General features: G+C 38.0%; 3 protein-coding genes across 15 annotated transcripts in view; 1 reads left to right on the plus strand and 2 right to left on the minus strand.

The window, feature by feature from the left end:
* Positions 1-367: 367 nt before the first annotated feature.
* trmt10c.L (tRNA methyltransferase 10C, mitochondrial RNase P subunit L homeolog) lies at positions 368-3,956 on the minus strand. Of its 3 annotated transcripts, none has more exons than XM_018247019.2 (2): positions 3,177-3,956; positions 368-1,879 (listed from the first exon to the last, which is right to left on the minus strand). In XM_018247019.2, the coding sequence occupies exon 2, from the start codon at positions 1,849-1,851 to the stop codon at positions 502-504; it is 1,350 nt and encodes a 449-aa protein (XP_018102508.1). In that variant the 5' UTR covers positions 1,852-1,879; positions 3,177-3,956; the 3' UTR covers positions 368-501. The 3 variants fall into 3 exon arrangements, with proteins under 3 accessions (XP_018102508.1, XP_018102506.1, XP_018102507.1); XM_018247017.2 differs by having other exon boundaries at positions 3,141-3,955; XM_018247018.2 differs by lacking the exon at positions 3,177-3,956 and adding an exon at positions 2,693-3,134.
* A 3,523-nt stretch (positions 3,957-7,479) lies between these two features.
* senp7.L (SUMO specific peptidase 7 L homeolog) overlaps positions 7,480-26,419 on the plus strand; it is a 47,345-nt gene continuing 28,405 nt past the window's right edge. For 2 of the 10 annotated variants that reach the window (XM_018244710.2, XM_018244709.2), the window contains exons 1-5: positions 18,966-19,175; positions 20,626-20,699; positions 22,802-22,909; positions 24,522-24,619; positions 25,778-25,872. In XM_018244710.2, coding sequence (XP_018100199.1) covers positions 20,640-20,699; positions 22,802-22,909; positions 24,522-24,619; positions 25,778-25,872 — 361 coding nt within the window. In that variant the 5' untranslated portion in view covers positions 18,966-19,175; positions 20,626-20,639. The other 8 variants (XM_041580806.1, XM_041580808.1, XM_018244708.2 and 5 more) reach the window with 8 other exon arrangements.
* On the minus strand, positions 10,214-18,891 carry XB6001422.L (putative protein FAM172B L homeolog). 2 transcript variants are annotated; one of them, XM_018247020.2, is made up of 3 exons: positions 18,807-18,891; positions 15,069-15,184; positions 10,214-11,465 (listed from the first exon to the last, which is right to left on the minus strand). In XM_018247020.2, exon 3 carries the CDS (start codon positions 11,458-11,460, stop codon positions 10,390-10,392), a length of 1,071 nt encoding a protein of 356 aa, XP_018102509.1. In that variant the 5' UTR covers positions 11,461-11,465; positions 15,069-15,184; positions 18,807-18,891; the 3' UTR covers positions 10,214-10,389. The 2 variants fall into 2 exon arrangements, with proteins under 2 accessions (XP_018102509.1, XP_018102510.1); XM_018247021.2 differs by lacking the exon at positions 15,069-15,184 and having other exon boundaries at positions 18,807-18,847.

A 26,419-nucleotide genomic window follows, 5' to 3' on the forward strand; every position in this document is an offset into this window, starting at 1 on the left:
TGGTCTCCCAGCTGTTAAGAGAGATCAACCCCATCTAGAATTGCCAATCCAGAGTTCACACTCCCATCTTTTTCCCACAATCTGGCAAATTTGATGAGCTGTGTAAACTCTGGATCAGCCTCCATTTTCCTTTTGCCTAACTGTTAGATGTTGTGACGCAATGTATAAGGCTTTTGACATTTTTTTTGGAAAGCATGAAAAGCTACAAAGCTGTCACTGCAGGTTGTGTGTCACCTGTGTTGCTAACAGTTCTATATACCTTGTTAAAATAATATATTTTATCACTACAGCTTGCCCACTGATTTAACAAAAACTATGCTAAATAAAGTAGTGGATGGAAAAACAAATCTTAAGATGGAGGTATTAGTCTTGAAAAAAATGTTTTATGTGCTACAACAGAAATGTTGGTTTGTGATTAATTATACTTTAACAGAATCATTAACTGTCTTACTTGTGAAAGGAAAACCAATATTAATTTTTACAAAAATTGCATTAATTTTCCTACTCCCACCATCTTTTCCTTGTTGATCTTATGGAACTATCTTGGGTCCTTTCTGGTTTGATAAATGATTTACTTTTACCAAACTCGTAAGTTTTGGAACTTTTCAGCAAGTTTTCTTTCATGGAAGGAGCATGTTCCACAGCACCATCATTTTTAAAATGTATAAAATTCCTTTTCTTAGAGGCAGCACGTTCCACAAAACCATCATGCTTTCTGGTTGGAACAAAGGACAAAGCTTTTTTCCAGTCACCGGTGTCCTTTAAACATAGCAAAATGCGAATCATTTGGTCAAGGGTTAGATTTTTCGCACCAACATCCCATTTCAAGTATCTGTCTAATGGAAGTCTTGCAGTTGCTAGATTAAGCCTTTTGGCATTTGCTAAAGATAATCCTGTTTGTTGGCATTTGTCAACTAATGAACCAATAATATATATTTTAGTAGGGTCAAAGTGTATTAACTCATTTGGGGAGTCGGCTGTTAAGTACACAAGTTGTTCTTTAGGAAACATTTCAACATGAGGTTTATCTGTGGCTGTGATAAAGATGTTATCCCAAGCTCCCATATAGCGCTTTACCAATTCTTTATGGTATGGGCCACCAGACTGCAGGTTGCAGAAATATATATGGAATGGATCAGCATTTCTTCTGTTCCAACCTTCAGATTCCATAAGTTGACAAACGGTGTTCTCTAACTCATACCGTGACATATACTTTTCATATACCATATCAAACACTAATGGTAGTCCAAATTTCATTGCTTGGGCACATTTCCACCGTTGCACTGTATCTATAGACTTATCCCAAACATGTAATAAAAAAGTATTTTTCTTTTCAGGGTTACCTTCTTTTGTTTCGAACTGATCCAAGTTTTCCATCTTAGATTTACTACTTTCCTTAAGTTCTTTTTTCTTCTCTTTCTGGTTTGTTTTAATAATCTCCCTAACAGACAGGTATTTTAAGTACTTTTTTCTAGCAGTTTTTGTTGGAAGCTCCATGAGGACTTGTAACTGCTCTGTTGTAATTGACTGAGGCACTGCCCTACCGGCCAGTCTCCACATTTCCACAAGTTCCCGCATTCCATTTAGAGAGGGATCTTCCTGTGTCTCTGTTTTTTTGGTTTCATAACTTTCTATGCCTGATTTCAAGATGCTTTTCCACTCTTCCAGGTCTAATGTTTCATTAGGTTCTGACTTGACATCTTCCTTCCTCAAATGGTGGGATATCATTATCCTTCTAGACGGAGTTAATTGACGCAAAACTTTTAATAATGACCAACTTCCACCTTCCTGCACCAAAGTACGGACAGAAGAACACTGAATGGTTCGCAAAAGCATATTCACGAATGCCATTTTCCAAACCTAGTAGATGATCCAAAACCTTTAAAAAAAATATGCATATATATCAGTAATGGTTAAATGTGACCCAGAAAGTAATTTCTATGCCATGCTTCTATACACACATGGATGTAACTGAACCCTATAAAAATAAGCCTGTGAGTGCAGCAATTTTTAACCATCTAGTATGACAAAAGTGTTCAGTTTCATTTTCAGCATCATATAATTACACTTTAATTTTCTTCTTAATAAACATACAAAGTTCTACCTGTCACATATTATGGAATTGCAAAAGAAAAAAATGGATACTGACACCAAATAATACAGATACTCTATCATTGCAATTCATAAACCAGCCAACCATAACTTAAAGGGACAGTATACACCTAAAATCACCATTGTTAAAAAAATTAGCACATTAAATAGGACCTGTGTTGACATTACATTCTGCCTATTTTAATTTGAAAACTCCATTTTGCTATTTTTTGCCATTATAAAGCACTAATTTTAAAGTTCACTAAACTCTCTTGACCCTTCCTTTTGGATAATGGCACGCCAGGAGATTAGTTGCCGATGATAAATCTCCTCTTTTGCAGGTGACTAATCTCCAGTAAATGCTTTCATGCCGACGATAAAGTGAATCGTCGGTGGTAAAACATATATTGCTTTGCGAGGAAACTTTGGGCGACCAGAAAAATTAAGCACCATATATATTTTACCGCTTTATCATTGCTGGGAAAGCATCTACAGGAGATTAGTCACGTGCAGAAAAGATTTATCGCTTCCGGGCATGCCATGGCCCATATAAACAGGACAACTTCTTCAGAGCTCCCCATATACCTTTAAAGAAACTAACCTCTTCTTTATCTAAGCAGCAGTCTTGAGCATCTCATCATTAAGGGCTTCTCGGTGGACTGGTAATTCGTTTTTTCAGCTCCATTTAATTTATTTGGGGCCAGAAGTGACAGGAAGTATTAAAGTGAAATTGCCCTGATACTCTTGTTCAGTGCCAGATATAAAAAACATAAACTTCTTAATTAAAACAATAGGCAAAAAGTATGTTCAGCTGAAGGCCTATTCTTTCAGCTAATAATGAAAAGTGGTGTATGCTGTCCTTTTAAAAACAGCAAGAGGAATATTCTGCAAAACAGGCGCTATAGGTTTATACATGTATAGCTGTGACTCTTAAGTCTTAAAAATCAATCCATAAAAGTAAAATGTAGAAAACACCTGCACGCATAATAATAACTCCCAGTAAAACATAAGTTCCCGCATGCCATAGGTGTTGCAACAGGGGCACTCACACATCGCAAATTACATCGTCAGGAATTCTCACCAACCTTGCCAAGGTGAAAAGAACTAGCCTACTGCATGTCATGTACCAACAACCATGCCGCAACGGGGAAACTACTGGAGCTGTACATTAACTTCCGCTTCCGGTTGATGAGCGTTCCAACGTGTGCGAGTAAATGTAAACCCGATCAGTTCCGGTTCCTACGAAGATTAGCGATAACCTGGAAGTAGATTTTCATGGCAGGCGGTGCATTAACAATTGGGTTAGAGATAGCTAGGCGTTTCAAATCTGTTTGTAAAGAGTATGACGTCAAGCCAACATTTTGTTTTGTGCAAGAGATGTAAAGGGGCGTATTCATTCTTTTTATCATCAGTAAATCCCTTTACAGAGGAGCGGCGTCTGGGTTACAATATTGCTGACACAATAGTCCGTCTTTATATAGGATTCAGAATCAACCTAACAGAAGCAGCCCTGCCTTGCTTTTTATATGATCCACAATTTGTGCCCATGGTCTGTATCTATGTTATGTTTCAGCAGTGAGTTTACACGGGAATTTGGTTGCACATTGAAATATCACTTATAAAACTGCCTGGCACAGTAATCCATCCTCTTAACAAATGTATTGGAGTTACTTTAGATTGTTCTCTCTGTTTCATCGATAACAGTAGTTTGACTAATTGTCCAACCAAAATGGTACTTGGGTATCTTGGGAATGTATGAACCCAGGCTCTACCCACCAGTTTGCCCAGGGGACATGCCTCCCGACATTTTGGAAACAGAGGGACAAAAAGATTTGCCATATGGAGAGCAGCAAATGTTTTGACCACACCCATTGTTGTGGCCACACCCCTAATTACCATATTCATTTGGCAGGCTATGAAAGTTTTAACACATTTATATGATTTTTTATGTTTTATCACAGCTTTGCTAATGGAGACAAATTGCCCTTTAAGATGCAAGTCACAGTTTCCCCAAGAGACCTGCTTATCTTAAATTGTTACAATTGTTTCTATCCTAATTTTAAATTGTTACAAAAGTATCCAAGTGCACCTGCCACGTATTCTGGGCTCTCTGCCAAAAGCCAATTAAGTTTCAGAAACTTTGTATCTTTTTCTGGCTGTTCAGTGCAGAAGATCAAAAAGAAAGTCAGGACATTTCAGTAACAATCCGGGACTGCTGGCTGAGCTGTCAAAATCGGGATTATCCCACGAAAAACGGGACAGTTGGGATGTATGGACAACTTCTACCGCTCAGATGATTTTGGGCAGATATCTTGCATCCTGGCACATGCATATTATAGAGAGAAATATATTTGATTAGCTAAATCAGAGCAAAACAAAAAAATTAAAGAAAACAGTTACATAGTTAGTTACATAGTTAAATCGGGTTGAAAAAAGACAAAGTCCATCAAGTCCAACCCCTCCAAATGAAAACCCAGCATCCATACACACGCCCCTCCCATTCCATTCACACAAATTATATATACCCATACCTATACTAACTATAGAGTTTGGTATCACAATAGCCTTTGATATTCTGTCTGTCCTAAAAATCTTCCAAGTAGGCCCGGACTGGCAATTTGTGGGTTCTGGCAAATGCCAGAGGGGCTGCTATAAGATCCCATAGAAAGTCAGTATTTAGTGGGCTGATGGGAGCTGTTTGGCCCTCTATGTGGGGATTGGGCCTCTGTGTAATTGAAATTCCAGGGCCTATTTTAATTCTCAGTCCAGACCTGCATCCAAGCCATTCTTAAAGGAAAACTATACCCCCAAAATGAACACTTAAGCAACAGATAGTTCATATCATATTAAGTGGCATATTAAAGAATCTTACTAAACTGGAATATATATCTTTAAGTAAATCTTGCCCTTTTACATCTCTAGCCTTGAGCCACCATTTCGTGATGGTCTCTGTGCTGTCTCAGAGATCACCTGACCAGAAATACTTCAACTCTAACTGTAACAGGAAGAAGTGTGGAAGCCAAAGACACAACTCTGTCTGTTAATTGGCTCATGTGACCTAACATGTATGGTTTGTTGGTATGTTTGTGAGTACAGTGAATCCTACGATCCCAGGGGGCGGCCCTTATTTTTTAAAATTTTCTATTTATGATTACCCAATGGCACATACTACTAGAAAAGTATATTGTTATGAAAATGGTTTATTTACATGAAGCAGGATTTTACATATGAGCTGTTTTATGCAATATCTTTTTATAGAGACCTACATTGTTTGGGGGGTATATTTTTCCTTTAAAGGCATTTACAACATCACCTAGCTGTGCATTCCACAACCTCGCTGTCCTGACCGTTGCAACCCTCTTGCATGGGTCACAGAAAATAGCTTGATTTTCAGGAGAAAAATATATGGAATCGTGCTTGAAGTCTAGGACCACTCTAATAACTTTATTTAGCTTTCATTTAATAACATGGTTTTATCACTTTTCATTATACTGTACATTGTATGTTGTCCAGTAAAACAAGGGGTCTACAGTTCCTTGCATCTATTTTTCTGAAATGTTACCAATGTAGAAGAATTGTTGTGCAATTAGGTGTCGTACAATTTACCACTGGTTTCTAACAATTGCTACTTTTTTCATAGGCTGTACTAGAATAGTAAATACAATATTTTTGAAGATTACTTACCATTGGTTGAACTATGCTTTGAAGTGACTGGCAATTAGTTGTAGTACCATTTACCATTGGTTTCTAACAGTTGCTTTCCATAGGCTACAGTAGAACAGCCAATAAAATATTTTTGAAGATTACTTATCAATGATTCCTTGAACTATGCTTTGAAATGACTGGCTATTGTTTTTGAAATTGTTTAAATTTCACTTTGGGTGGTGACTTGAGCCTAAAATAAATGCCCTCTAGGCACAACCTTAGTAAGATTGTTTTCAGAATACAAGTATGGGACCTGTTATCCAGAATGCACAGGACCTTGAGTTTTCTGGATAAGGGATCTTCCTGTAATGCGGATACCCATGCGTCAAATCTACAAAAAAAAACAGTTAAACAATACATAAATTAGAATTATGGATATATAAAAGTTAGGATCAAGTTCAAGGTACCATTTTATTATTACAGAGAGAAAGGAAATAATTTCATAAAAATGTAAATTATTTGATTAAAAGTCTATGGGAGATGGGCATTCTGTAATTTGGAGCTTTCTCTAGAACAGGTTTCTGAATAACGGATCCTTTTCAACTTTTTTCTCTATATTGCTATCCCAGTGTACCAGCACTTTTAAATGTTCACCATTAATCTGCAGCTGAACAGTATCTAAACTGTTATTGATGTTTTAAATGGAACACATTGTTAAGCACCTCCTAATTGCAGAGGCGGGCCTCACAGGCTGGACGCCCTATACAGCCCAACCGGCCAGCTCGCCCATGCGTGGCGGGGGCATTGTCGGGAGCAAGTCTAGTGCCAGGTCCGGTATAGGAGTTGCGCTCTAGGCAGCTGCCTCTTCTGCTTACCCCTAGTTCTGGCCCTGCCTAATGGTACACCCATCATTATGTTAATTACACCTAGTTATTAATATATGAAATCTATGATGCCAAGGTACTCATTGTAACAGGAGTAAGTTCTTCAAGCCCATTCCTAAAAAATCTCAGTGTGCCCAAATAGTGAATATTTCAAACCAGTTCCCATGATTTTAGTTGTCCATTAGATTTTTCACCAAATCTAATGTTCATTGTATTTGCTCCAGCAAGTCCTCCAAGAAAGATACATAAATTAAATAATGAAATAAATTAATTGTAAATACCTAAAACTGTTATGTAGCTGCTATTTCCAATATTAAAGGGGTTGTGCACCTTTAAATTAATTTTTAGAATGATTAAAGTGAAATTCTCAGACTATTTGCAACTGGTTTTCATTTTTTATGTGGGTTTTTTTTTATGGTTATTTAGTTTTTTATTCAACAGCTCTCCCGTATGCAGTTTCAGCAAACTGGTTGCTAGGCTCCAATTTACCCCAGCAATCATGCATTGATTTGAATAGGACACTGGAATATAAATAAGAGAGGATCTGAATAGAAAGATGAGTAATAAAAAGACATCACATTTGTAGCCTTACAAATCATCATTTTTTTAGATGGGGTCAGTGATATCCATTCAAAAGCATGCTTATGAATGCTACAATCAGTGCTAACATTGCTACAGTATATAGCAATTGTAACCATAAAGGTACACAAGACACTTTGTAATATACATTTTGATTATTTGTTTCTGTTCTCTATTTAAAAAGTTTTCTTCTCTTTGCTGCAGTTTAAACAAGAATGTGATTTGATTATCTTGCTAATAAGAGCATCCTCAACCACATCTATAGTAAAAGTAGTGTTTTTCTCGCAGAGTTTGTATTCTGAATGAAACATTGTTAGCGATGAGCTTCTTGCTTCCAAAACGGAGGAGCAAATGGGACGTCGACCAAGCAATAAAAAGACAGCAGAGAAGGTTCTTGTTCTCAGATTTGGAAGAGATGAGGATCTTGTTTGATTACAGCTGGATGACATTGTAAGTGTTTAAAATTCGTTTTTTAACCATTGTTTTTAATATGCAATATATATTACTTTATTTTTTTTATTCATTTCAGCTGTCCAAGACATCTCATGCCCTAAGCAAAATGGCATCTTTATACATTCTTGATGTGGATTAGGTGCTAGTCTACACTCAACTTTGATATCAGCTACATTCCATCCACTATATTTTTCTTTAATGGCCAACATATGAAAGTGGACTTCGGGTTATATAATTCTGTTCGGTTTGCATGTGTATAAATAGCTTACGTATTCAGGTCACCAGGGGTGTAACTATAGAGGAAGCAGACCCTGCAGCTGCAGGGGGGGCCTGGAGGTATAGGGGCCCCATGAGGCCCTAATTCATATGTAGTTTCAATAAATATTGGTAAAACAAGTCAACAGCTAAACATTTTGGGGACCGGAAAAATAATTTGCTGTGGGGCCCAGTAATACCTAGTTACCCTGCTGCAGGTCACCAACATTCTTCTGGTCCCAAAGAGACACGAGGATGCAGGTGGTAATGTTTGGTTTGCCCAGTGGCAGCTAGGTACTGGTATACTAAATTCCTTGTGTGTTATTCTGAAGGTATAGTTTTCCTTTAACTGTAAGTAGGAACAATGATCCTTTAAAAAAAGAAAACCTAGGCACAGCATCCCTTACAGAATGCACCTTGTTTGTCAAATATTGAACTACGTGTCATTGCAAACTGCATCACAATCCCTGCTCAGAAATGAAAGCTGTGAAATGTTAGGTTTAGAATCAGAGAAGACTTTCTTGTTTTCTAAGTCACAATTGACATTTTTTTCTTTAGGTCTCCAGAAAGTTTGTAGGAAGTTTTAAGACGAAACGGGATTTTATTAATCTCATTGAAGTAATCTACCGTGAAAAGTTTATTGTGCAAAGTCCGATAGACCTTCAAAGTATTCCAAAATACGATCATCTTTACCACAGTGTTTAGTATATACGCTCTGGTTAGGGCATCAGACTTTTTTTTCTAATTGCTTTTATTGACGTAACGTACTTTGTAAAACTTTGTAGAATATATTTATTTTAGTACATGTTCAAAAATGTTTAGAGTATGTTGTTGCTTAATAATAAGTTACTGAGAAACTGACTTTTTAAACTTTCTCCCCATGTAATTTTATGTTTCATTTACATATCAGAATTCATTCACATTGAATGGGGTGGGCAGAATTAAAAAAAATCCCTAATCTCCTTCAGCAAAATCAAAGTGCATCCCCTGTGTTTTTCCCAGGGATGTATTAATATTGTCAATTATGATAGATACTAACTTCATCCTGTAATTACCTACAACTATAGGTTATTTCACATAGTTATCTACTAGAAGCAGAAGCAAAGGAAGTCTTACACAGTTGAATTTTGATCTTATTTTGTGGTATTATATTTTGGAAACTCATAATGCAGTTGTCAAATAATGCTGTCCACAATGAGCAAATGTCTGTAGGTTCTATCCCCAATGTACTTGGCAACAACTTGGCACCAAGGGTATTATAATCACAATGTTTTCTTGTGCAAAGCAACATATAACCACAATGGACACATTTTAAAGGAGAAGGAAAGCTACCAAAGAAAATTATTGGCAATTCATGAGCCGCAAAAGTGCAAGCTAGAAGACTATATTTATTCTGCAAAATGCTTTACCATACCTGAGTAAACAGCTCTAGAAGGTCTCGCTGTTTGTTTAGGATACAGCTGCTATATTAGCTTGCTGTGACATCACTTCCTGCCTGAGTCTCTACATGCTCTTTTATAGCGCTGGGCTCAGATTATATGGGAGGGCGAGGAAGAGGGAGAGAGGAGCAAACTGAGCATGCTCATATACAGCAGGTAAAACTTGTTTTTTTTGTCTGCTCAATCTCTCAGGAATGCACAGGGATCAAAACCAGTACCTGGACTACATGAACCCACATCTTGATGTAACTGATGAAACTAAGGGAGCCTCAATGATTTTGCAAGTCAGTAACTTTCCAAAGTCTGATTTTATTATTTCCCTTGTTATTTGATTCAAAAGGATTCCTGCAGTGTTTCTGGTTTTGTTGCATATACTGCTAAAATTAAGCAGCACATTTAGGGGCAGATTTATCAAGGGTCGAATTGAAAATTCGAAGTTTTAAATTCAAATTCTGAGTTTATTTTAGTGTAATCCGACTAGGGTATAGTCCAAATTCGATTAAAATTTTGAAATGTATCATGTACTGTCCCTTTAAGAATTTGAATTCAACTATTCGCCATCTGCCAAATTGGTGTTTTAGCCTATGGAGGACCTCCTAAAATCAATTTGGAGTCGTTTAGTGGAGTTTTGAAAAAATATATATTTTTTTTGGGTGAAAAATTCAAGTCGAATTTGCAGCTCAATCATATTCACCCATTTTTTTTTCCAATAAATTTCGAATGGTCGTTTTTTTTTCTTCAAATTTCGAGTTGATGGGAATTGATGGGAGTTTTTAGAAACTCCCATAAACTTGAAATTCGACCCTTGATAAATCTGCCCCTTATTTCATGCCCAATATACAATGAAATGACAACAGGAAACACATATCCATGCTTAGATACATTGTAATTTTTTAAAGAGCACAAACAATTTACATTGTTTAAATTCTGCAATTTCATGTAATTTCTATGGATTTTGCACAATTTTTTCTTTTTAGAGCACTTAAATCCATGCCTGCAGGAATTAATTCAACTTTGCAGATGGTCATATCAGTTTGTAGAAATTATTTTAATTTCTTTTTGTAAGGAGTAGTTTGGATTGTTCGTGATGGGAGTGTTGAACTTCTTCGGTTTTTTGAGGACCTGGTAAGGAATCTGAAGACAGATGAGAGGCTTTTATAGGGTGCAAGTTCATGGTTTTCTGTTCCAGCAGACACCTTGGGGCAGTCAAGTTTCAGTAAGGACCCAGTAGGTCTATCTAATGGTTTGGTGCTAAGCACCCAGCTTCGGCAGTTTGCGTGCATCCAGCTCTGTATTTCAGGATCAGTCCTGGCCTGATGTTGAGAATGGTGTCTCGAGTCTATGAATGCTACTGCACACACTTTGCTCATAACCTCTTTTCTTTTCTTGCACAAAAGATCAAGGAAGACTAGCCCCCCATAGCCATGTGCAATAAAAGCCACATTCGTAGCTGCACTTGTTGAAATGAAATTGTCCCAAACATAACCAGTATGCTCTTCTGGAGAACTACAACATCTTTTAGGGATAAGCATCTTTCTGCCTGTTCTAAGCAAATCACTCCCATCACAGGGTAAAGACATAGATATATCTTCTTCCTTTTTAATAATCAAGTGAGGTTCTTCTTTCATTTCAACAAAATTGTCATTTGGATTTAAGATAATCAAAGCCCCATACTCCCTCAGTGCAGTGTTAATATATGGGATTTGTGTTCCCTTTTCTAGAGAATGGTGAAAGATAACCTTTTGCCCCCACTGCCCAGCTCGAATAACACCTTTGTCTTGAAGAAGGACAAGTAGGCTTGTCGGCACACTCAAGCCTTCCTTACTCATAAAGAAAAATGACTTTGGTTCTTCTTCTTTAGCATCAATCGGAATGGGAATCCTTTCAAGATTGCATTCTTTTTCAAGAAGTTCATAGACATAAAGGGTTATCAAATCTCCAAGCATTTTATAACGTTTATGGTTCCTCTCATATTCCTTCTTGTAATAATTATAGACAAATGGTTTTTTTGTAAGCATGTGCCTCAGCTCACCATTTTCATTGAAATAGTACTCCAGATCGTCCGTATTTATGGAATTTTCAAGATGCGTTTTGAACCTCAACAGTCCTTCCATTATACCTAAATGTTACAATATACCATTAGTACAAATAACATCCAGTATTATTTACTCAATATCTGACACATATTTAAAGGAGAACAAACCCCCCAATGTGAAAAGCCCATCCACTACCCTCCATAGTGCCCCCTTCCTGCATATTGCATTAGTGAAAGTATGTCCCTAACTGTGAATCTCACATATCCATGCAGAGTAGCGCAGTGGAGCTTAAGGGTGCCATCTTCCACATCTTGGGATTTTCTTCAGGAAGGGACTACCAACATGAGATATTTGGCACATGTGCAGTTGAAGCCAGTCTTGTGGTCGCTCCAACTGTGAAAGCGCCAGAAACTTCGTAAATGGCCGAAGGGAAGGGAACCGAATATCCAGAAGATGGCGAAGAGTAGCATAGGGACACGTGAGATTCACAATTAAGGACACATTTTTCACTAACGCATGTGGGGGAGGGAAGCAGGGAGGGGGGGATATAGAGAGTAGTAGATTAGGCTTTTTTACAGTAGGGGGTTTAGTTCTCCTTTAAATAGATGAAAAGCATTTCATTTGCCAGATCTTACAGCACATATAAAAGGATAGGAAACTTGGAAACCTCTGCACACAAATCATATAACACAGTGCTGTCCAACTTCTGTGGTACCGAGGGCCAAAATTTTACTGGCCTATGTGGAGGAGGGCCGATAATGGAAGTCAGTGTTGGCCACGCCCCTTTTAAACCACACCCATAATACCGCAAGAACTTTTAAGATCATATCCACATTAACGGTGGTAGCACACCAAAAAAACAAATGGTTGGTGCTCACTGCAGGCAAATACCTAATCACTCATATGTGAAAATTTTAAGTCATGTTAAAAACACACCCTTAAATCCATATGCCTCATCCTCCCCTGTGGATAATACAACAACCCCCCAACACATGATTAAACACCTTAGGGGTCCTTAACAACAATTTCCAAATGCTAATAACCCCAAGAACAAACCTTACATCCCACAGGTAGCATAGGGCAAGCAGAGAATGGCACATCCAAGCAGCACTGGGCAAGCAGAGAATGGCATACACAAGCAGCAGTAGGCAAGCAGAGAATGGCACACACAGGGAGGCAGGGCCGGGCCAAGGTAATTTTGCAAACGAAATCGATTAATAGACAGCACCGCACATGAGCTTTATTCTTAAAGTGGACCTGTCACGCAGACACAAAAATCTTTATAATAAAAGTTATTTTCAAATTAAACATGAAATCCAATTTCTATTTTTTATTAAAGCATTCATAGCTGTTGTAAACTCATTTTAAAATCTCAGCTGTCAATCAAATATTGTCTGCCACTCCTCTATGCCCTGGGCATAGAGGCGGTTCAGACAATTACTTTCACTTTCCATTCAGCACTTCCTAAATGTCACTGATCTTCGCATATTCCACGTTCTCTTCATCATTTAATTGTGTAGCCAGGACATGGGGATGGACATCGGGTCCTCAATTCTGGTGCACAAATAAGATTCTGAGATGATGCAAGACTTGCCTTGATAACAGTGTCCACAAAATGGCTCCTGCCTGCTTGCTATAATTTTGAAATCCCAGACAGAAGAAAGCAAGATTCAAATAATTTATATAGTGTAATTAAAGTTCATTTTGCTTGACTAATGTGATAAAATAGGATTTTGAATAATTTTTCTGGGTGATGGGTCCCCTTTAAAAGGCATTTATTCCAAAAGGGCCTGCTGTTGTTTCTGTCCTGAACTAAGCCCTTTTGGAATAAAGGCCTTTTAAGAATAAATCTCATGTGCGGTGCTGTCTATTCATCGATTTTGTTTACAGAACAGGTGGAAGTGGCCACTTAAGACTTGCACCCTCATCAAACATACCCTAAGGGTGAGTGCAGACTTCTAATCTAGATTACAAGGTATTTTTGCACCCTAGGCAAATGCTTCAATCAGTGACCCCCACCCAGTCCTGCATTACCATTTTCCACCTTACCAGTCATATAGCCCCCTGTACCTGTGCCAGCACCTATCATATTGCCTCCATTTGTACCTATACCAATGGCAGTCAATCCCTCAGATTACCCCCAGGCCCCAATCTGTACCTCTGACAGCATAAACCAAAACATCCATCATATTTTTACCCCCAATCTGTACCTATACCAGCGGCAACCAAAAGAATCCATCATATTGCCCCAATTTGTATCTGTTCCAGCAATAGCCAAAAATCCATCATACTGCCCTCAAACATCTGTGTACCTGTGCCAGCAGCCACCATATTGCCCCATGTACCTGAGCCAGCAGCAACTAATCCCTTATATTGCCCCCAATCTGTACCTGTGCCAGCATCAGCCAAAAAATACACACTATTGCCTCCATATATGTACTTGTGCCAGCAGCAGCCAAATATCCATCATATCATCTGTTTACCTGTGCAAGTAGCAGCCAAGATATTGCCCACAAATATGTACCTGTGCCAGCAGCTGCCAAAAGGGAGCTGGGAGTGATTCTGTCTGGAACAGGGGGTTTATAAAGTTGAAAAACTATTAAAGGCCAAGCAAATCAGGGTTTAAAAAAGAAAGAAAGGAAATTCCCCTTAAAAGTGTGCCGCGCCCATGATTGCTCCCTAGGTGGGCGCCTACTCTGCCTGCCACTAGTTCCAGCCCTGCAGGGAGGGAAGGCAGAACAGAGCAGGAGACAAGGAAAACTATCATTCTAATATGTACTACATACAGTGACACAGTGCTGGTGCCCCATTAGCATTTTGAATAAGGTGTGAACAGGTGAACAATGTGGGCAGTTTCAGTCTGGGTCTCAGGTGTGAACAGTACAGGCCTTTAGGATATAAACAATAGAGGTGTCACAAGTGTGAACAATGCAGGGGGATCACAGGTGTGAACAATACAGGGGGTTAGAGTCTGAATTTGAGGTTTAAACTACAGGGACCAGTTTATCTCTGTACTGATACCTTTTAAAGTTTACATATGGTAAAAAAACACAGCATCTGGGGGGCCAAAGAAGGGGGGGTCGCGAGCCGCCAGTTGGACAGCCCTGATATAACATATTATCCTATTGTCCTTTCCTTTAATTTTGTAATGTGCTACCTATAACACAGTGAACAAATAATGAAAGGGATTTCTTTGCCATTTAATGTAAAAAAGGGAGACTAATTGCTATTTTATAATATTATTATATTAAACTAGAGATTGTCCAGAATTTGATCAGATGTAGGATCTGTGGATTGTTTTCACATACAGTGTAGCTCATCAAAGAAGATGTTTTATTGGGTGATCTAAATATAATATAGTTAAATCAGGAGAAAAGGTATTGTTGGTCGCAGAGGAAGGGGAACTTAACTCAAAAAATTAATTATGTAAATTTTAGTTTTTTAAGCAGTTTGGGAGCTATTCGCAGTTTGGACTACTAATACCAGGCTTTTGAGAATCAGCAACATTGGGTTAATTAAATCCAGGAAGTGCATAGGAAATTCATAGATAGATGGTGTCGCTGACACTCTTGGCAGACAGATAGCTGTTGAGCTGAAGCCTGTCTAGCAGTATAAACTGTCTAAAACTGCTAATATCTCTGAAATTCTTAAAGGAGAATGAAAAGTATAATTGCATAATTGCTTACCTGATACCTCACGCCAAGGCTTCTGTTCGCTAAATATTGCACTGGCTTAGGGTATTTCTGTAGAAGATCCTTGTAGCCATCGTCTTCGGCTTATTCCATCTTCTTTACGTTCAGTTCTAGGAAGGCACATTAGCAGTAGAGTGAAAGTCGAACATAGACACGAAAAGCCAGATTTCTCACTTTACTGTGCAAGCGCCTGCCCAGGCCCAGAAAAAATAAGACAGAAGGAGATTGTGCCAAATCATCTTGTACAGAAATACTCTGGGCCAGTGCAGTTTTCTGCTAATAAGAGAAACAGGTTGGGGTATTAAGCAACAGTAATTTTAACTTTAGCTATTCTTCAAAAACAGAAAATGAATGTAAATTTCAAAAGTACTTTGTTTACATCAATTAATTATTTTAAGTTTAAAACCCCTTTAATGGGAAATATACCCCCCTTTTTGACATCAAATTGTTGAATTTGAAAAGGTGCATAAACACTATATGAACTTTCAAAAATAAATATTTTTTTTTTGCACAGGCATACCTGATTTCACAGATTAAAAGGAAACCATGTTACTGAGGAATGAATACCTAACACAGTGATCATAATGATTGAAGGATCTAGCAAATTGGAACTCCTTTACAGGCAGACTAAATGCTTGGAAAAAAATACATACTCCTCTCCAGCAATTTTTAATTTTATTACTTACTTTTTTTTAAGGCAGAGCTAGCCCAGTGATTTATGTTAAACGCCTGCATTCTGCACATACTGATGACATTGCTCTGACAGCACTTTCTTGCTGTAACATATGGAGTATTAGTATTGTGTCCCTTTGAGATCATGGATAGGGAGAAAAAGTTTTGGTTGGTGGCCAGCTGAGGATCCGCACAGAGCAGTGTGATGGCAGTACGGCATGGTGAAATGGAGGGCTGCCTATGGATTTTATTGAGGTGCATTTATGCAGAGGGAATATTTAATTTTTGCTTGATGCAAGAGGTGCCAGAAAAGCTCATTAAAAGAAAATTAAAAATCTAGATTACAAAAAGTGAGAAAAATGACTGCCCATTTACTTTTAAGAAGCATTTAGTTCTCTATAAAGCTAACATGGGGGTCTTACATAGAGATCTGTAGTTGTACTACAGCACTTCTTAGAGAAAGACAGTATTCTTAAGTGATATTCTTATGGTATGGTATTCTTAAATCATAAAGGAGCTGGGCACCATTAAACAGCCCTTGACACCTGACTGTTTTTTTCTACATGCTGTCCCATTAAAACTGACTGTTAGAGTTTCAGTGTTACTTTGGGCTAAACATTAATATGTTTAATAATATTGGAATTTCCTATAGATCTGCTACAGTCCCTTTTAGAGTTTCCAATGAGGGGTGGGTAATGGTTTCTGCTAGTAATGTGTGAATCTGAACCGTTCTCTGCCAGTTCCCTATTAGGTCAGCCTAACTGCTGATTGGTTCCTATCCTACAGTGCTGTAGGATAGCACTGTGCAAAATAGGCTGTGCAAAATAAAAAATGTTTCTAATATAGTTAGTAAGCCATATATGTAATATATAAAGGCTGGAGTGAACAGATGTCTAATAAAATAGACAGAATCCAACTTCAGTCTTTTCAGCTCTATAACTCTGAGCTAGTCAGGGACTTGAAGGAGGGCCACATGGTACATTTCTGTTCAGTGAGTTTACAATTGATCCTCAGCATTCAGCTCAGATTCAAAAGCAACAGATATGACCCATGTGGCCCCCCTCAAGTCTCTGATTGGTTACTGCCTGGTAGCCAGGGTAACTAGTCAGTGTAAACCAAGAAAGCTGAAAAGCAGGAAGTAGTGTTCAGACTGACATGTTATACATCAAATCACTCCAGTCTTTATACATTACATTTTTGGCTAACTAACTATATTAGAAACATTTTTTATTTTGCACAGCCTATCTATTTACCCAGTTTTTATTTTTACACTGAACAATTCCTTTAAAGGGGACCCTTCACCACAAAAAAATATATTTTATCACATTAGTCAAGCAAAATTAACTTTAATTACACAATATAAATTATTTGAATCTCGTTTCCTTCAGTCTGGGAATTCATAATTATCGCAAGGAGGCAGGAGCCATATTTTGGACACTGTTATTAAGGCAAGCCTTGCATCATCTCAAAATCTTGTTTGTGCACCAGAATGGGGGACCCAATGTTCCTCCCCATGCACAAGTTACACAATTAAATGGTGAAGAGAATGGGGGAATGAGTGGAGAGCAGTGACATCTAGGAAGTGCTGAATGGAAATGAAAGTAATTGCTTGACCCGCAACCCGCTAGAGCTAGGACAACAGCTATGAATGCTTTTATAAAAAAAATAGAAATTGGTGACAGGTCCACTTTAAGAGGAGCATATTGCACTGGCACAATATACTACTTTAAAGGAGATGTTCACTTTAACGCTAGCTTTGAGAATATCAGATTCTTAGTAACTTTTTAGTCGGTCTTCATTGTAGCTATTGAAATATTTGCCTTTTTTTTCTTTCCAGCCTCGAATACTATTGAACCGTGAGGATACTTTTATTTTTAACAGATCCTATTTTTAACAGATTCCTATTGACCTTCCAATCTGTCACTTAAACAGCTGCCTGGTTAGGCACTAGCAACCAGATAGTTGCTGAAATTACACCATGGAGAGCTGCTGAACAAAAAGCTTAAAGGGATACTGTCATGGGAAAAAAAAATTTTTTCATTATGAATCAGTTAATAGTGCTGCTCCAGCAAAATTCTGCACTGAAATCCATTTCTCAAAAGAGCAAACAGATTTTTTTTAAATTCAATTTTGAAATCTGACATGGGGATAGACATAGTGTCAATTTCCCAGCTGCCCCAAGTCATGTGACTTCTGCTCTGATAACTTCAATCACTCTTTACTGCTGTACTGCAAGTTGGAGTGATATCCCCCCTCCCTTTTCCCCAGCAGCAAAATAAAAGAACAATGGGAAGGTAACCAGATAACAGCTCCCTAACACAAAATAACAGCTGCCTGGTAGATCTAAGAACAACACTCAATATTAAAAAACCATGTCTCACTGAGACACATTCAGTTACATTGAGAAGGGAAAACAGCAGCCTGCCAGAAAGCATTTCTCTCCTAAAGTGCAGGCACAAGTCACATGACCAGGGGCAGCTGGGAAATTGACAAAATGTCTAGCCCCATGTCAGATTTCAAAACTGAATATGAAAAAAATCTGTTTTGAAAAAAACATCTTTTCCCATGACAGGATCCCTTTAATAATTAAAATAATCGAGAACCAGTTGCAAAAGGTCTAAGAGTATTAATGTCTGCATCACACTAAAAGTTAATGAAAGGGTTAACCGCTTCAATCCAGCCCCAATTACAGTAGCACCATTAAAGGACCCACAGTAGTGTTGCTTTAAGAATGCATCCATTTCTGCAGTTACAGCTTCTATACCTATGTATTCATTATGAGAAGGTACAGTGTTTACTTTGATTTTTAAAAAACAGAGCATAGTTCCTTCATAGCAGAGGATAAAATACAACAATTGAGAGTCCCCCCTTTTGGCATGTATCACCAGTGCCCTGTGCTTTTTAATAAAATAATTCTTCAGCTAACATCCCCGTAGTACGTCTTCAATAACTATAATCCAACAGCCATGAATGCAGAACTTCAGCTCTTCACAACTCCATCTCATTTTTTTAAAAGTGCAACACATACATTGTACAGTCAGAACACAGCACAAAACTAACCAAAGTCACTTCCGGCTCCACTGAACTTGCTACCACGTGACGCCTCCAGCTGGTGACATTTAACCCACGTGATATTTTAGCATCTTGGCAAACCCACCCAAAAATATTACGTCACATCCGTGGTTAAAAAATAGGATAACAAAACGTTATATTTTGGGGTACGTAGGCTGCGAGCCGAAGCAGAAAATGTGTATTATTTGAGACTGTAGCTTTATCGCTCTTCCGCTATTGTCTCAGTGGGTGTATAATACGTGCGCGCATGCGTATTAGCTGCTGTGCATGTTGTGTTGTATGTGCTGTGTGATGCCAGTCCAGGAAGACAAAGATATGAACGGCTGATTTAAGGACTTAGTAACGCAACATATAAAGGTGAGCCTGATATTCACTGTGTTTGTATACGTGCTGAAACCGTGCAGATTATGCAAACAGGTGTCTTTCCATTTATATTTTGAATATCAGTGTAGAGATAGCAAAAACAGGTCCAAACTGACATTGATTTCGATTGTAATGATGCAGATCTATTTTTGCCCCATTGATAGGTTCCCAAAGAGATTACATTATGCATTGTCAAAGAGTTTTGAAGCTGTTGCTCACCTTAAATTTGTTGATGTAGAGGTTAAGATTCTGACACAATATGGGTTTGGATTTCACTTTATTTATTTATTTTTTAATACTTTGCTTTTTGTTTAACCGCATTCTAGTTTGAAATTTCAGCAGTTATCTGGTTGCTAGGGTCCAAATGATGCTAGCAACCAGGCAGTGAATGAGAGGCTGAAATATGAACGTGAGAGGGCCCCGAATCGAAAGATAAGTGATAAAATGTATCAATGACAATAAAATTGTAGCCTCACAGCAATAGTTTTTTTTTTTTTTTTTTGGGTGCTGGGGTTCAGTGGCCTCCATGTAAAAGATGGAAAGCATCAAAAGAGGAAGGCAAATAATGCAAAAGCTAGAATAAATAAAAAATGAAGACCAATTGAATGGTTGCTAAGAATTGGTCATTCTGTAACATACAAGTTAAAGGGGAACTCCACAAAAACATAACTTAAGCTTTTTGAAAAGTAAACATAATTTCAAGCAACTTTGCGATTTAAATCATTTAAAAAAAATGCAGATTTTTCATGATTTTTTAATGGATTGGAACAGTTCCCTAAGCCTAGCCCCCTGCTCATCTGTCTGACTACTTAGCTGAGTTGGCTGACTACTGTTACTTTGTATTAGCAGCCGTCTGTCCTCCAAACCCCACAATTCCCTGCACACATGATTTCAATAAGGAAAGGAACATCACGGTGCAATTCATTGTGGGTTATGTAGTTCCTGCATGTAGTCTGTAAGCTGTGGAGAAGTTGTTACAATTTGTGACATCAGAGTTTAGTCCCTCCTTCCCTGCCAGGATTTCAAATGATGCAGAAAGAGAAGAACTGTTAAACAGCTGGATTTCATCTTAGAAATAGCTGTGATGGATATATTAGGGGTTTCTATCTTATGTGGGCCTCTTTGTCAAATTTTGGTTTGGAAGCCAGAGTTCCTCTTAAACTTAAAAGTGAATTACCCCTTTACATAGTAATATAGTAAGTTAGGTTGAAAAAAGATACACGTCCATTAAGTTAAACCTTAAGATTATGAATTTAGCATTTGTGGGGAAAAGGCAGAGTAAGCCAAAGATTATAAAGCTAGAAAGTTTGAGCCCTATTGTCGGTTAGTTTCACAAGGGCATGTCTTGTAAATGCGCAGGCCTTGTATAGATTATTTTTTAAATTTAGGGATCTTATGGCTTGAGTGATTTTCATTCTTTAATTAAATTTCCTTTAATTTTCAGGGGTCAGCTTTATTATGGAAAAACAGAATCAAGAATCTAAACCTTTAAAACAGTCAAGTGATAGAAATTCTGAGGTATGTAGAGCTGCAGGATAATTAATGTAACTATTCTTTTAGAAAACCCTGTGACATGATCTTTTACCACAGTTGCGCTTTTGTTGCTCAGATTCTATTGTTCCTGTTTGCAAGTGCTGTCCCAAAAAACATACACCTCATCTTTTTGACTGTATGATAAGTGCTATATTTAGGCTAATGTTTGTAATATTTACTATTTTGACATGTGTTTAAAAAATGAGCTGTGGACAGCAGTCATTTATCGATGTATAGTTTATGCAGATGTATCCAGTTTCTGGGATGAAGACATGGAAAGAAAGAAAATCTTTTTATGCTAATTGAATCTTCTGTACATTTTATAAAACTGGGCACAGCTTTTGTCCTTGCGGCAACTAGACTAATACTGGTAACAGAAATTTAAATAACTGATACTGCACTTGTGTGTGTGTGTGTGTGTGTGTATGTATATGTATATATATCCAACCGGATTTGGTTCGGTATTCGTCCGAATCCTTCGGGGGTTCGGCCTAATCCAAAATAGTGGATTACTTTTGGTCCACATTTAATTGCCACTAAAATTGCACTTTTCACAATGCACTTGCATTCCTAAAGTGGCTCTTTGTTCTCAATGGAAAATATCAGGAGTGGTTTGGGATAGGGCAGCTGTCCCCATTAGAAGAGGACTTAAAGGAACAGTTCAGTGTAAAAATAAAAACTGGGTAAATAGGCTGTGCAAAATAATAAACGTTTCTAATATAGTTAGCCAATGTAGCGGCCGCTGTCTACTATGTCCTAATAAATATTTTGTACTTTTTATTACCTCTGACTGATTTTTGGAGGGACTCACAACTATTGTTGTTTTCTCATAACAGAACCCAACTTCATGCTTTGCAGCTCTCTGAGTTAGTCAGCGACATCAAGGGGGGCCACACGGGACATAAATGTTCAGTGATTTTGAAATTGATCCTTAGCATGCAGGTCAGGTTCAAAAGCAAACAGTTATGACCCATATGCCCCCCCTTCCTGTCAATTCACTGGACACCAAGAGAGCTGCAAAGCAGGAAGTAGTGTTCTGGCTATTATGTTAGACATCCAGTCACTCCAGTCTTTATACATTACATTTTTGGCTAACTAATTATATTGAAAATATGTTTTATTTTGCAGCCTATCTATTTACCCAGTTTTTATATTTATATTGAACAATTCCTTTAAAGGAGAAACAAGCCAATTACCAAAAAAACCCTACCCCCCACCCCACGCAGACCCCCCCTCTCTCCTCCCCCCCAGTCTAGCTGCCCCCCCGGGGAATTGCCCCTAACTTTTTTTTGGTAAAGGGTTTGTTTCTCCTTTAAAGTAAGACTGAACCCTCCATATCCATCTTCTAAATTCTACCCATTGGTCCATTCAACATTGGTCTCTAGGTCCCCCCGTCTAACTGCATAATTAATAACTTGTACTGTTAATCTGACTGTACCACAGCAAGGAACCCAGAGATTGACAGCATTGATAGGCCTCCATCTTGGGCTGCATCACTTTCGGTTGTCAGCTCAGTGTCCCAAGCATGCACAAAGCATGCCCTCAAGTTTGAATCCTGGGTTAGCACATGTTTATGTTGCCAATCATTAAGCATTTCTATGAAAGCCATAAGCACAATCATTCCTATAAATAAATAAAGAGAAATGATCCTGACAGTACTTTTATTTTTACCAACAGTTTTTTGAGTCTAAAATAGCTGATAACACGAGAGCAGCTTGCAGTAAAATAGATATATCTTTTACTGTCCACATAAGGTCCTCTATAATGTGTGACTTCATTATCCAGTCTGGTTGTACTGCTGTTAAGTCAAACAGCTGAATCTTACTATCTGCTGTCACTGTTTGCTTATATGCTTTTTGAAAAGAAAAAAAAAGTGAATCTGCACACAGACCACACATTGTCATTCCTTCATTTAAGGAAGTTTTAAATCGTACTCGGTAACTGTTAAAACTTTAGGGAATTCATAGAAGCAGCAGATTATATATTTTGCGAAAAACACATACAAAAGTAAAAACGATGGCATTCAGTATAATTCTGCATGTTTCATTGTAATCATTAGTTTAATTTTCTTGTTTTGTTTTTTAAAGTTTCGTATACCAAAGAAAAAAGCAGATGATTGGTCAGAAGATGTTCATTTGAGCTCTCCTTTATCAAGATTAAGTGAGCCTAGCTACAAAAATGTAACTGTCCGAAAGGTAACTGGACTGTTTTACTTTTAGTCAAATTTGCTAATAACAGTCCTTTGTGTAATGGTATCTTTATAAGCATCTTATGAGATTATAAGCAGATCATTAATTCATTCATTCATTTGGTTTTATCGGGCAAGGTATCAATTGGGCAGGCTTTTTCATGGGCCTCATCTAGGGGCCAATAAAATGTTGATTTTTTACTGGAGGGGCTGCGTCTGCAGCTTTTATCAGCCTGTGAATGGGCAGCGTTAGTTGGGATCCCCTTTTCTGGTAAACTGAAAATATATTATACTGAACAAGATTATCAGAGATGTAACTATATATAGTTTGAATATCCTGGCTCATGAATGTAACTGGTATGGTAGTAGATAAATGTGTTCAGAAGATCCTCTGTCAAGGACCAGTCCAGGCCTAAGAAAAATCTCTAAGTTTGACAGCAGCTAGACTTCTGAAAAGTTATATTTCTCCTTCTTTGGTCTGAAAATTGAAAAGCTGAGGTGGTAGGCAATTTATAAAGCCAGGCGCAAATGATAGTGTACATTCTTCATCCACAGGGTCTTTATATCGTTACAGTGCACATTACCTCCATTGTAGGAAAAATATATTAAATTCCTATTTTGCAGAAAAAAATCTTTTTCATACAAAGAAAGCATTGACCAGACACAATCATGATTCTCAAGAGAAAAATCATTTTAAAAGGAGACATATTGTGTGAAATACAAGAATGTGCCAGTGTATTATACTATTTTAAATATATAAGGAATGTGCTTAAGAAAAGTAATGTTTGGGGTTGATTTATCGAAAATGTCTTCAAATAGTCACTGACATCTTTTCCACTTTCTGTCCCAGGCGGTGTAGTGGAGCCTACAGCACTCAGCATACTGCATTGCAGGATAGGAAGCAATCAGCAGCTAGGCTGAGCTGATAGGTAGCTGGAGCCTGTCTTTGCTTGTGTGAATGCTGTGATTGGCTATCCCTCTCCTACTGCGCTTCTGGCAGGGACAGTTAATAAACTGTAGAACAGAAGCTGGCTCTTGCACACCCAATGTAAGATGCGAAGTCTGGTGCTCAGTGGTAGAGGTTCGGCCACCTCACAATTGAATCAATAAAGAAGAAATCCACGGCACACAGGCTGCTGCAAGCAAGGAACCCCTTGCACGTTTAATGCGGAAGTGAGCAACGTTTCGGGGTCACGCCCCTTTGTCAAGCCAGGCTTGACAGTTAATAAACTCCCATTCCTTATTTGAAACACAAACAGAGACCACAGCAGATCTACAGGCAACTTCAATAAGGGGCCTTTTTTAAAGTTAATGGTAATATTTAGCCCAAAGTAAAAACAGACCCATATAATATGCAGTGTTGCCCACAAGGTTGTGTATATCTTTATTTTATGTCTCCTTTAAATGTATCCTGTTAGTAGTAAAACACTCGTCCACATAGCAGCTTCTGTATATATAGTGTAAGATAAATTGTAGAGTTTGCGAAGCCATCAGTTGTGTTTGGAGGCATAGTTTAACAACACCTAGAGAGCTTCATGGTGAATTTGATTTTCAAGGTCTTTCCTGACTTATAACTAATTAGTAATTCTTAATCATTAATACTGTTATTGTTATTGCAGCGGCCCTGGGATTCCTCTTATGACTCTTTCAATAAAACTCGAAATAAGGACTCAAATGCCTATTACCAGTCAAAATTTCCTCCATTCCGGTCTAGTAGGTAAACTCCTTTTGTTATGTGATCTTTAAATTATCTTCTGTAATAGTAACTGTCATGCCCTTTGTATAACTTGGCAGCATCATGTGACATTTCTTTCCTGCCATCAGGATATCTTGTTAAAGGAAACAATATCATTTTATATCTATTTTGTGAATGTAACTTTTACTTTTATGATGCATTACAAATCTGGTCTGTGCGTTGTTTTCAATTACTAAATAACCCAGTTTCATAAAGTTACAGATTTATAAATTAGCATTCTTTTGGTTTTCTTTTCCTTTTTTAGCTTCCCTTGAAAACTAAGCAATAAAACTCTTTAAAGCTTCACTGGTCTATGTAATGGGTGTCAGGAACTGTGAGCAATGTAACTGTAAAATTGTTTATCATGGCTGCTTTAACAGCTTACCCACTAACAATCATTTACCTGAAAGGCAGTACCAATGTGTTTGCTGGTTCTGCCTTGTTCTATGAGTATTGCATTGGGTGCTGTTAAACCCACCGATGAAAAAATGCATTGCCGCTGAACTGGTTAAAAATTGGCCGTGTCTATAAACAACTGCTGTTTTTAAATGTGTGAGAGAGAAAAAAAAGTTACAGTGCACTCCCACAGGCTGATCAGTCTGATACAGTACACTGGACCACTGCTGTCTGCCATAAGGATCTGACTAGTTGATTCAGTTATGGTTAAAGTTACTGTAATGTGCACCTTACTCGTTTGATGTAGTTATATTCATCCAGTTAGTTTTAGGATCACAATATCTTTTTGCAAGTCAATAGTCAAGCATGAGTTTATTGTCATTTAATCCATATACATTTGTACAGTACACAGTGAAACAAAACAACGTTCCACACAACTTAGATGTACTGGACAACAGACAGCAAGTGCAAGTGCAAAAATATGCAACTCCTGCAAGACAGGACAGCATAGTGCAGGGACAGGACAAGACAGTGCATACTCAGCAGATTCAGCAGCCTGAGAAAATGCACCATGAGTAAATGCACCAAAAGAGTGCCATGTGTGTGTAGTGGGCCAGGGCAGCTTGAAATGTACAGTCTATTAATGGAACAGAATTGGTACTGAAATTTAAGATTTTGTTTTTCATCAACTGTGAGCATCAAGTATGAATTTGACTACTGTGGTGTTTCCAATTTTATTTTAAGGAGTGAACTCAGGGGGGTTCATAACGAGGCAAAGTCACCAAGTGAAGAAGTGCCGTATGACTTTAAAGCAAAAAGGTGTTCAGTAGAACTGATAAGTAAGTTGAAACAAAAATGCTCTAAAATTGTTGTACAAACCCAAGTAAATGTTCAGTTAAAAGGGAAATATGTACTTTATTATTTGATTATTTTACTCTACCCTATTTGCTAGATTGTAGCAACTGCATCTGGAACCTGAGGGAGTCCATTAGGGATGCACCGAATCCACTATTTTGAATTCGGCCGAACCTCCGAATCCTTTGCGAAACATTCAGCCGAATACCGAACCAAATCCGAATCCTAATTTGCATATGCTAATTAGGGCTGGGAAGGGGAAAACATTTTTTACTTCCTGGATTTGTGACAAAAAGTCACGTGATTTCCCTCCCCACCCCTAATTTGCATATGCAAATTCGGATTCGGTTCGGCAGGGTAGAAGCATTCGGCCGAATCCGAATCCTTCTGAAAAAGGCTGAATCACGAAACCGAATCCTGGATTCTGTGCATCCCTAGAGTCCATGTGTGCAAGGAAATCTAATTATAGAATTAAAAATGGTGGCAGTGTGAAGGAATTAAAACACAGTTCCACATTTAGATATTTGAGTG

The sequence above is a fragment of the Xenopus laevis genome, chromosome 2L (genome assembly GCF_017654675.1).
Source record: "Xenopus laevis strain J_2021 chromosome 2L, Xenopus_laevis_v10.1, whole genome shotgun sequence".
NCBI classification, from domain to species: domain Eukaryota; kingdom Metazoa; phylum Chordata; class Amphibia; order Anura; family Pipidae; genus Xenopus; species Xenopus laevis.

Excerpts from the sequence above, each read along its gene's own strand:
- trmt10c.L (XM_018247019.2), bottom strand. The coding sequence starts at position 1,851 with ATGGCATTCGTGAATATGCTTTTGCGAACCATTCAGTGTTCTTCTGTC.
- XB6001422.L (XM_018247020.2), bottom strand. The coding sequence starts at position 11,460 with ATGGAAGGACTGTTGAGGTTCAAAACGCATCTTGAAAATTCCATAAAT.